At 43.9% G+C, this 11,904-nt stretch overlaps 1 protein-coding gene across 4 annotated transcripts in view; it reads left to right on the top strand.

The window, feature by feature from the left end:
• The window catches only part of CASP7 (caspase 7, apoptosis-related cysteine peptidase), a 41,069-nt gene extending 29,238 nt beyond the window's left edge, over positions 1-11,831 (top strand). For all 4 annotated transcript variants that reach the window (XM_010859311.1, XM_010859310.1, XM_010859309.1 and 1 more), the window contains 5 exons: positions 3,790-3,926; positions 4,530-4,658; positions 7,424-7,599; positions 8,151-8,280; positions 10,897-11,831. In XM_010859311.1, the coding sequence (XP_010857613.1) occupies positions 3,790-3,926; positions 4,530-4,658; positions 7,424-7,599; positions 8,151-8,280; positions 10,897-11,120 (796 nt within the window). In that variant the 3' untranslated portion in view covers positions 11,121-11,831. The remainder of the gene's footprint in view (positions 1-3,789; positions 3,927-4,529; positions 4,659-7,423; positions 7,600-8,150; positions 8,281-10,896) is intronic.
• Positions 11,832-11,904: the final 73 nt, after the last annotated feature.

Below are 11,904 nucleotides of genomic sequence, written 5' to 3'. Positions count from 1 at the left end.
ACTGCTGAGTTTTCCAGATTTGCTGGCATATTGAGTGCAGCAATTTCACAGCATCATCTTTTAGGATTTTAAATAGCTCAATTGGAATTCCATCACCTTCAGCTTTGTTCGTAGTGATGCTTCCTAAGGCCCATTTGACTTCTCATTCCAGGATGTCTGGTTCTAGGTGAGTGATCACACCATCGTGGTTATCTGGTTCATGAACATCTTTTTTGTACAGTTCTTTTGTGTATTCTTGCCACCTCACCTTAATGTCTTCTGTTTCTGTTAAGTTCATACCATTTCTGTCCTTTATCTAGCCCATCTTTGCATGAAATGTTCCCTTAGTATCTCTAATTATCTTGAAGAGATCTCTAGTCTTTCCCACTCTGTTGTTTTCCTCTATTTCTTTGCATTGATCACTGAGGAAGACTTTCTTATCTCTCCTTGCTCTTCTTTGGAACTGTGCATTCAAATGGGTATATCTTTCCTTTTCTCCTTTGCCTTTCACTTCTCTTCTTTTCTCAGCTATTTGTAAGGCCTCCTCAAACAACCATTTTGCCTTTTTGCATTTCTTTTTCTTGGGGATGGTCTTGATCACTGTCTCCTGTACAGTGTCACAAACTTCCATCCATAGTTCTTCTGGCACTCTGTCTATCAGATCTAGGCCCTTAAATCTATTTCTCACTTCCACTGTATAATCATAAGGGATTTGATTTAGATCATACCTGAATGGTCTAGTGGTTTTCCCTACTTTATTCAATATAAGTCTAAATTTGGAAATAAGGAGTTCATGATCTGAGCCACAGTCGGCTTCCAGTCTTATTTTTGCTGACTGTATAGAGCTTCTCCATCTTTGGCTGCAAAGAATATAATCAGTCTGATTTGTTTATTGACTACCTGGTGATGTCCATGTGTAAAGTCTTCTCTTTTGTTGTTGGAAGAGGGTGTTTGCTATGACCAGTGTGTTCTCTTGGCAAAACTCTATTAGCTTTGCCCTGCTTCATTTTGTACTCCAAAGCCAAATTTGCCTGTTACTCCAGGTGTTTCTTGACTTCCTACTTTTGTGTTCCAGTCCCCTACAATGAAAAGGACATCTTCTTTGGGTATTAGCCCTAGAAGGTCTTGTAGGTCTTCATAGAACTGTTTAACTTCAGCTTCTTCAGCATTACTGGTCGGGGCATAGACTTGGATTACTGTGATATTGAATGGTTTGCCTTAGAAAGGAACAGAGATCATTCTGTCATTTTTGACATTGCATCCAAGTACTGCATTTTGTACTCTTTTGTTGATTATGAGGGCTACTCCATTTCTTCTAAAGGATTCTTACCTAACACAGCTCCACCCATCAACAGAAAATTGGATTAAAGATTTGCTGTGCATGACCCTGCATCAAAATAAGACCCAGTTTCCCCCTCAGTTAGTCTCTCCCATTACGAAGCTTCCATAAGCCTCTTATCCTTCTCCATCAGAGGGCAGACAGAATGAAAACCACAGTCACAGAAAACTAATCAAACTGATCACATGGACCACAGCCTTGTCTAACTCAATGAAACTATGAGCCATGCCATTTAGGGCCACCCAAGATAGACAGGTCATGGTGGAGAGTTCTGACAAAACATGGTCCACTGGAGAAGGGAATGGCAAACCACTTCAGTATTCTTGCCTTGAGAACTCCATGAACAGTATGAAAAGGCAAAAAGATAGGACACTGAAAGATGAACTCCCCAGGTTGGCAGGTGCCCAATATGCTACTTGAGATCAGTGGAGAAATAACTCCAGAATGAAGAGACGGAGCCAAAGCAAAAACAATACCCAGTTGTAGATGTGACTGATGATGGAAGTAAAGTCTGATGCTGTAAAGAGCAATATTGCATAGGAACCTAGAATGTTCAGGATATGAATCAAGGTCAATTGGAAGTGGCCAAACAGGAAACGGCAAGAGTGAACACTGACATTTTAAGAATCAGTGAACTAAAATGGACTGGAGTGGGTGAATTTAACTCAGCAGGGTATTGGGTTTTGTCAAATGCTTTTTTGCACCAACTGAGTTTATCACATAGGTTTTGTCCTTTATTCTGTTAATATGATGGATTATATAGATTGATTTTTGGATGTTAAATTGGATCCCATGAACCTTGTGTTCATGGGATCAATCATACTTGGTCATGGTGTATAATCCTATTTATAGATTTGCAGAATTGGCTTCTAAGATTTCATCAAGGATTTTTGCATCTGTATTCATGAAGGATATTGATCTGTAGCTTACAGCAAAATATTTATTGAGCAACTTACAAGCCAAGCATTGTTCTAGGTATTGGGAATTCTGCAATTTTTCAGAAGAGATTTTATTTTCAGAATATATATATATATTTTTTTTTCTCTCTCATGGAATTTACATTCAGGTGGGTGACTAGCGATGCAGCTCCCCACTCAATCTGATGTTTTTTCCCTCTACCCTCTCAACAATGCCCCAGGTTCCAGCTTCAGTGCCTGTGTGCCTGACTCTTAGAAAACTGGACGGTCAGGGTCTGGAGATTGGAAGGGGCCTACTTTCCATTTTCAGTTACTATTCCTTTTTCCCCCTTTCATGGAAATGTTGATTGAATGATAAGATCCATATGGAGAAGTGCACACACTTACGTACCCTTTTGTGTCTAGGTTCTTTCACTCAGTGTTATCTGAGATGCGTCCGCATGGCTCTGTGTTGTCATAGTTTATTCATCTCGTTATTGTAGGCATGTGTTTTAATGCACTCTATTCATCATGCATCACAGATCATGAATTTTTTTTTTACATATTGAAGGCTTGTGACAAACCCTATGTTGTCAGATGATGGTTAGAATTTTTTAGCAGTTTTTTAAATTATGTATTAGTTTATTTGGCAGTGCCAAGTGTTAGCTGCAGCATGTGGCGTCTTCAGTCTTCATGGTGGCATGCAGGATCTTCTGTTGTGGCATGTGGGATCTACTTCCCTGACCAGGGATCAGACCCAGGCCCCCAGCATTTGGGAGAGTCTTAGCCATTAGACCACCAGGGAAGTCAGCAATAAAGTATTTTTAATAAAGGTACACCTACATTTTTTTTTAAGAAATAATGCTGTTGCACACAGTAGACTATAGTGTAAACATAACTTTTATATACACTGGGAAACCAAAAAAAGAAAAATCTGACTCACTTTATTGTAATATTTGCTTGATTGCAGTGGTCTGAGCCCACATCTCCATGTCTGTAGTGTTGCGCTGTACGAATATTCCACAGTTAATCCATTCTACTGTAAATGGACATTTGGATTACTCCCTGTTTGGGGCTGTTACTAAACAGTACTGCTGTGCACACGCGTGGCTCTGTCCTTAGGTAAACATCTGCTCTCCTTTGGGCTGGATACCCAGCAGTGGACTGGGTCTCTCAAAGGATATGTTTAAGTTCAGTTTTGGTAGATTCTGCCAGTTTCCACAGAGGGATGTACAAAGTGGGCTCCCCCAGCATCGAATAGTAACTCCAGGTGCTGAACACCCTGTCGTACTCTAAGGCATAGTCACCGACACCCTGTAGCACTTGTAAGGAGCATACTGGTATCACATTATGATTTTAGTTGGCATTTCTGTAGCATCTAATGAAATTAAGCAGGAGATCCTGCTCACTTTAAATACGACAGTTGAACAGAACAATCTGTCCACCCCAGGTCTCTTTTTTCCCCACAGACATTGCAGCGTTCTTAGGCATGCCTTTTATGCTAGTAGTAAAATCAAGAGGTCATTACTGTCTTGACATCTTCGATAGCCCCTGACTGGCTTTATATTTTCCCAGTAAGAAGAAGAAAAATGACTCAGGGAAATCAGTCAACATCCCCCGGGACCGAGTGCCTACGTATCAGTATAACATGAATTTTGAGAAGGTGGGCAAATGCATCATCATAAACAACAAGAACTTCGACAGAATAACAGGTGGGTGCTGGGGGCATGGGCTCAGCTCTCCTGTTCCCTTCCAGTTCCTTCAGCTTCATTCAAACTGGTATCAGACATTCGTCAGAAGGCCTCTGTGTCTACCTGCTATGGCAGACAACCCCTGCACAGGCGGTGGCACGTGTCCAGGAGAGAGGGATGAGGGGAAACTGGGAACTTTCAGTCTGAGATTCCCATCATGTGGGTTAGCAGATGTGGGGCTTGGACCAAAGGACTCAGAGGATGAAGGTGGGGGCGGGCTGCTTGGCGTCGGCTGAGCCAGGTGATGGGCTTCCCAGGTGGTGCTAGCGCTAAAGAATCTGCCTGCCAATGCAGGAGCCACAGGAGACGCAGGTTTGATCCCTGGGTGGGGAAGATCCCCTGGAGGAGGAAACGGCAATCCACTCCAGTATTCTTGCCTGGAGAGTCCCCATGGACAGAGGAGCCTGGTGGGCTGCAGACCACGGGGTAGCAAAGAGTCGGACATGACTGAGCACGAGTACAAGCCGCATGAAGGGGCTTACCTTTTGGTGGGGAGGGGGGCGGCGGTACTCACCTTCTGTGCACGTGGCGCCCATCGGTGAACTCGGTGCTCGATTCCCACAGGAATGGGTGTCCGCAACGGCACAGACAAAGATGCAGAGGCTCTTTTCAAGTGCTTCCGGAGCCTGGGTTTCGATGTGAGTGTCTATAACGACTGCTCTTGTGCCAAGATGCAAGATCTGCTGAAAAAAGGTACACTCCTGCCCCTGCTCCTTCAGTCATCTTCCTGCTCCCCAGTGGAGCCAGCCCCACCTGGTCTGAGAAGCTGCCTTCATGTGATGGGGGGAGGGATCTCAGCATGGGAGGCCTTTCCTTCCTCCAGGCGACTGCATACCTGTCTCCAGGACACCTGTCTCTCTTGGTAAACTTAGATTTCCCCCTCAAAGGAGGAAAGCAGCTTACCTCACAGCAATAGGTTCTGTAGCTACAGAACAGTCTCAATTTCAAAAGGCTAATAAAGTGGCAAATCTTACCTTTCTGTCCAGAACAGAGTTTAAGTATAAATTTTCACTGGTGGCAGATAGAGAATAATAATCCCCATACACTTCAGAACTACCTTACTTCTTACACAACATGTTCACAGAATTGTTTCTTTAGATCTTTAATGGAACCCCTGCCATGTTGGCCAACAACATCATCGTGCCCATTTCATAAATGTAGGGACAGAGATTTAGAGAGAGAATAAGGGTCATACTGAAGGCACAGTTAGGAGGAGCAGGACCAAAACTCAAGCATTAACTAATTCCAGAACAATTATGTTTTCTATTATCCCACACCTATCTAGTGGAAGCTACCTATGATATTCTCACATTTAGGGCAAATAATTGAAAGTAACACCCTCCCAACCTGTTAGACAGTGACCCATGGGCAGAGGGTAGAAAGTTTCAACTACTGATGCTTTTCTCAGATGTGCAGCTAAACAAGAAAAAGGTCTCTCTCCCCACCTTATAACACTCTCTCTTAAGTACCCATCTCTTACATTTTTAAAAACCAGGCATCTTTTCCTTACTTCTTCAAACAAGGATCTTAAGAGCCGACCTTCGGTACCCTAGTAGGCCACGTGGTAGAGCAGACTGGAAATCACGAGTACATGTTTGGGGTCTAGTCCAAGTTTGAGCAGTCCAAGGGTGAGCAAGGCAGGGTGTCTGTGCCCTCCTGGTTTTTTGCTTTCCTGAAATGTGGATCATGATACAGTAAGTCCTACTTCTTGGGGTTGCAATTAGCATTAGCTGAGGGAAAGCTTGTGAGCATGATTTGAGAAGGGTAATGCCCTATACAGATGTAAGGACTTTTCCCAATGGTGGTTTCTGTTCTTATGAAAAGTGAGTTATACTGGGACTTCCCTGGAGGTCAGGTGGCTAAGACCACATGCTCCCAATGCAGGGGGCCCAGGTTCGATCCCTGGTCAGAGAATTTACATGGCACAACTAAGACTTCTTATGCCACAACTAGAAAGCTTCCACATTCCACAAGGAAGGTCGAAGCTCCCATATGCTGCTACTAGGATTCCACTCAGCCAAATCAGCAAGTAAAAATAAATATTTTTTAAAAAGCAGATTATTCCACCTGAGCCCAGGTCACATCAGGATCACAGAATTCTCGTTTATCGTCCTATCAAAATAGCAATGTGGTGATTTTTCTTGACAGGGCAAAGTTCTAGGATGTCTCTGAGATGCCATTTTTTATCAGTGAAATAAAAATGAATGAGGCCTACTTCAAGGGGCTCTTGTAGAGATTAAGTAAGGTAACTCGGGCAAAGTACCTAGATCACTGCTGCAGTAGGTGTTCAGGAAATTCTTTTACTACTACTATTTTTTTGGCCACATCGCAGCTTGTGGAATTTTAGCTCCCCAACCAGGAATCAAACTCAGGCCCTCAGCAGTGAGAGCATGGAGTCCTAACCACTTGACTGCCATGGAATTAAGAAATTCTGAATCTTACTCTTCTCTCATCACGGATGAAGAGAAGAAAGGTTATAGTGCATAGTTTCTAGCTAGCTAGTTAGTTAGAACCATAGAACCGTAGATGAGATCAAGCTAAGCCAACTTACTGGGCCTTCCCCGGTGGCGCTAGTCGTAAAGAACCCGCCTGCCAATGCAGGAGAGATGTAAGAGATCCACATTTGATCCCGGTTGGGAAGATCCCCTGGAGGAGGGCATGGCAACCCACTCCAATATTCTTGCCTAGAGAATCCCATGGACAGAGGAACCTGGTGGGCTACAGTTCATGGGATCTCAAAGAGTCGGGCACGACTGAGCGACTAACTCTTTCTTTTCTTTTCAGTAAAAGTAATGCATTCACCTTGTTTGGCAACCACCACCACCTACCTCCAGAAGAACTCTTTTCATCTTGCACAACTGAAACTCTGTCCCCATTAAACCCTAAGGCCCCGTTTCCCATCCCCTCAGCCCCTGGTAACCACCATTCTGCTTTCTGCCTTGTGAACCTGATTACCCTAGGAACCTCATATACGTGAAATCATAGGGCCTCTTTTCTTTAGTCAGAGTCTTGTTTCACTTAGTGTGTTTTATTTTCTTTAACAAATACTTGCTTGATACTCATGTGGTCTGCTTTGCAAATATCAACCCATTTAATGGGTAGCTCCATTTTACAGACAAGAAAACCAAGACACAAAATGGTTAAGCAGCTTGCCCAGTGTCACAGACCTAACCAAGGCCCCAGCCTTCAGCAGCCCAATATGCTGTCCCAGAAGCTGCCTGAAGCCCGCTTGCCTGTGGGATTCTCTTCCACATGAGGCAGCCTTGTTCTGGTTTCAACTCAGTGGGAATTCTAGAATTCTCCCTCTAACCTCTCCTCAGTGTCATACAGGGTGCTCCTCCACCCTCTGCCTGTCCCTCTTCGTCAGTGGCAGCCACCAGACTGGAAGGGAATAGAACGTCTGAGGTCCCACACCCAGGAGTCATATTTTAACTTTTCAATGTATCAATGGCTTGCAGCTTCTGAAGAAGACCACAGAAATTCAGCCTGCTTCGCCTGCATCTTATTAAGCCATGGAGAAGAAAATTTAATTTATGGAACAGATGGCAAGACAGCAATAAAGGACTTGACAGCCCATTTTAGGGGGGATCGATGCAAAACCCTGTTAGAGAAACCCAAACTCTTCTTCATTCAGGTAATCCCTTTTCAGAGTCTATAGAAAGACTTCCCTGGTAGTCCAGTGGCTAAGACTCTGCTGTCCCAGTGCCGGGGGCCCAGGTTCAATCCCTGGTCAGGGAACTGGATCCCACGTGTCATAATTAAGTGCAACTAAGCTGCAATTAAGACCCAGCACAGACAAATAAATTAATTTTCTTTAAGTATTAAAATAATTTAAAAAAACGAAGTCAATAGAAATGAAAAAAGATTACAGACTGACTTGGCTTGTATCATTTTTTACAAATCTACATGCTGTTTCCATTGGGGTATGCAAATTTAGGTTGTATTTTTCTACCTCTAATGCTTGGCATCTGTATTTGCATTAGATCACAAATTATCTTAGTTTAAGACATTATAGTCTTTTTAGTTGCTCTGCTTGCTAATTCAACACATCTTCAGATTATCTTGGACATCGTTGTGTTGCTGGTACATGCCAAGCACAGTTCTAAGACTGCAGTGGGATACAGCTGTGAATAGCACACATGTTCCTTTTTCAGCTTCATGCAGCCATGTCTGCTTTGATTTTAGGCTTGCCGGGGAACAGAGCTTGATGACGGGATCCAGGCCGACTCGGGACCTATCAATGACACTGATGCTAATCCCCGTTATAAGATCCCAGTTGAAGCCGACTTTCTCTTTGCCTATTCCACAGTTCCAGGTATCAAGTCCCTCGTCTGCTAACCACACCATGCATCCCACCTTTGAAATGGAGACTTGGAGCTGTGTTAGTTTCCTATTGCCGCAGTGATAAATTGCGGCGAACATGGTGGCTGAACACACACAAATGTATTACCTTACAGTTCCACTGGTCAGAATTCCAGAATGGGCAGCAGTTCCTTCTAGAGACTGTAGGGGGCGCAAATCCACAGCCTTGCTTTCCCAGCATGTTTAGAACTGCCTGCATCCCTTGGCCTGTGGCCCCCTTCCTCCAGCTTCAAAGCCGGCAGCCTCATACCTGACTCTCCTTCCATCCTTAACGTTCTTTCTGACCCTCTTATAAGGGCTCCTGTGGTTAGATTAGTCCTGTCTGGATAATCCCAGGGTAATTTCTCTATCTTGTTTCCTTGACCTCAGCCCCATCTGTGAAGTGCTCTAGGGCAGCAGTTCCCAGCCTTTTCGGCACCAGGGACATGATTCATGGAAAATAGGTTTTCCATGGACCAGGGTGGGGGTGGACAGTTTCCAGATGATTCAAGCACATTGCATGTATTGTGCACTTTATTTCTATTATTATTACATCAGCTCCACCTCAGGTCATCAGGCATTAGATCCTGAGGACCCCTGCTTTATGCCATGAGCATTTCTGAGGGCCACTGTTCTGCTTACCATGGGGATATAGTCACTTTTCTCTCCAAAAGAAAGCTGAATTCTCTCATTTATGATTGTTACTATTATTGGTAATTGTAAGAACAAGCGTGTCTATGGCACCTATTTACTGAGTGTTTTTCATGTCTTTTACCCTGAAATAATTCTGTAGTAGTTAGGAGGGGTGTTACTTCTGTCCTCATTTTACAGATAGAAAAAAAAAAAATTGAGCTTGAGTAAGTTTAAGTGACCTGCCCAGGTCATATAGAGATTTTCATACATAATAGAGTCATTTAGCTCAGACCAGGATTCCTTTATACAGTAGCCTGTAAACAAGCACCAGAAATGCCAGCAGCAACCAAGCCTCCCTCTTGCTTGGGTTTGCCTGAGCAAGTTCAGTGAAGTTCCATTGTTTGGGGTTAAAAACCATCACTCAGAATTCTCCCAGCTGTGGTAGTAGTCTGTCAAGTGCTTGGTATAGAAGTACTGGTTACAGTAAGTTGGCTGTTGTGTTTGGAAAACCAGCTCTGGAAAGATGTACAGATGGGATTTTGTGAGAATGGAAACTTCACAAGTTTTAAGAATCCTGTAAAAAAGAAATTTGGTTCCTGCCCTTGAGAGGAAGGCAGAGTCATGGGAGCATGCCGTTGTGCAATCCAACCTGTCAGTCGAGTTGGAGGGGCCCTAAGCCGGGTCCTGGCAGAACTGAAGGAAGAAGGGTGGATCTAAGGGTGAATTCTAGGGAGGCAGGGGAGAGAGGCTTCCGAAGAAAGAAATTCTGTAACCGAGTCTTAAAAAATCAAATAACAGGAGGAAGGTTGAAATGGCTTATCAGACAGAGTGCCCAGGGGCAGGTGGCTCAGTGCATTGGTAAAACTCAAGAGCCGGACCACGGGGTGTGTTAGTCTTTTCAGGCAGCTCTAATGTAAGTCCACAGGCTGGGGAGCAGAAGTTCATTTTTCACAGTTCTGGAGGTTGAGATCAAGGTGCCAGGCATTGTGGCTTCTGATGAGAGCTGCTACCCTAGCTTGTAAACCACTGCCTCTTCACTGACGTGGCCCAGGGAGGGGAGAGAGGCCATAGCACAGGATATGACTGGCATGCTGTTGTTGTTGTTCATTAGCCAAGTTGTGTCCAACTGTTCACGACCCCATGGACTGCAGGACTGGGCATGAACAAGGTTCAAACCTAGATAGGGCTAAGCAGCCTAAATTTCACCCTTATATAGAAGGAGCTGTTTTAGGTAAGAGAGGGATGTTGACTTAAAAAATATTCACAACCTAACACTTGAGAGTTATGTTTTATTACATGGAAATTTTTAGGACTTAAGCCCAGGAGATAGCATCTCAAGTAATCTTGGGAGAACTCCAAGGAGACAAGGGAAGGAGCCAGGTTATATAGAAGTTTTGCAACAAAAGGGCAGGTAGTTTGAACATCAAAAGGTTATTGTTCATTAAAGAAAACCAGATAACCCAAATTAATGTAGTGCTTCTCTATGTATGGGAAGAGGCAAGAGTCTGAACTGCCTGAAATCACTGCTTTCATATGCATCAACTACTGGGGCCAGTATCCTGTGTTTTTCACAACCTGAGCTCCCTTGAGGCTCACCATTGGGAGTGGCTGCAGTCTGCCGGCTGCCAGATCACAGGTATTCTTCTCCTTCCTGAGTGCCCTTTGGGCTCACCAGCTCACATTGGAGAGCTGCAGTCACTGATGGCTATGACATCCTCGTTTACTGATATGGCAGGAAATATTCCATTTCTCAGGGACAACATGAGATTTGTGTTTTAGAATGATTCCCTGGAGTACAGAGTTTGGAGAACACATATCCAGTACGGGTAAGTGGGGACTGATGTTATTTCAGAAGAGCGCATGTGAAGGCCCCAATCACAGACAGCTCCTTCTGGGTAGTGAGCAAAGCAGCAGCCAGGTCAGCTGACTTCATCTCCTTTCTCTTCTCCCATTGAAGGCTATTATTCATGGAGGAACCCAGGGAGTGGCTCCTGGTTTGTGCAGGCCCTCTGCTCCATCCTGAATGAGCATGGGAAGAGCCTGGAGATCTTGCAGATCCTCACCCGGGTGAATGACAGGGTGGCCAGGCACTTTGAATCCCAGTCTGATGACCCACGCTTCCACGAGAAGAAGCAGATTCCATGTGTGGTCTCCATGCTCACCAAGGAACTCTACTTCTGAAGATAATTCATTCCAGGGGTGCATTCCAGCTGAGAAACTATGGATCATTTGTTGATGAATCAGAAATTTTTTTTGTAATGCTCTTAAAAGATCCAGAAATTCTAAAAGATTTTAATTTCAGGAAAATTATTGATTCAATGGGAAAGAAACTCTCTGGTGCTGTCTTACGGTCTCTGAATTTTCAGAGACTTTTTTTTTTTACATTGTTATCCATTTGATGACTTTTTCTCTCAAGATTCATTTTGTCTGTCTTTCTCCTTGTTGTCGCACTTAGTACATACAACAAAAATGACCTCTGCAAGTGACTTTTGACTGTGTCCACCATAACTGGTGGTGACTTTGGAAGACTGTCAGAGTCATATTCGTAGTGGCAAAGAGAGTCTTGACAAAAAACAGCCAAAGGGATATTCATTCGCCTATATTGCAGAAAGTGGAATATCGAATGCAGTTTGAGTGAATTTTTCATTGACTTAGGGAAGATTCTTGTGCAAAAATTCCCAGATATGTTAAGAGGCAGGAAAAAATAAAATGATTCTAATATGTAGCAGTCGGGATCCAGTCAAGAAAACGGAAACCATTCTAGGTATTTCAGTAGAGAGAATTTAATAGAGGAAATTGACATACGTAGATGATGAAAGAGAAGATAAATGAAAGGAAGCTGTAACCCAGGTGGCACTAGTGATGAAGAATGCGCCTGCCAACGCAGGAAAGGTAAGAGACTCGTGTTCAATCCCTGGGTCAGGAAGATCCCCTGGAGGAGGGCATGGCAACCCACTCCACTGTC

This window comes from Bison bison, unplaced genomic scaffold, assembly GCF_000754665.1.
Source record: "Bison bison bison isolate TAMUID 2011002044 unplaced genomic scaffold, Bison_UMD1.0 scf7180017864456, whole genome shotgun sequence".
NCBI lineage: Eukaryota > Metazoa > Chordata > Mammalia > Artiodactyla > Bovidae > Bison > Bison bison.
Note: the sequence above shows the minus strand (reverse complement) of the source record. Positions and strands in the feature narration are given on the sequence as shown.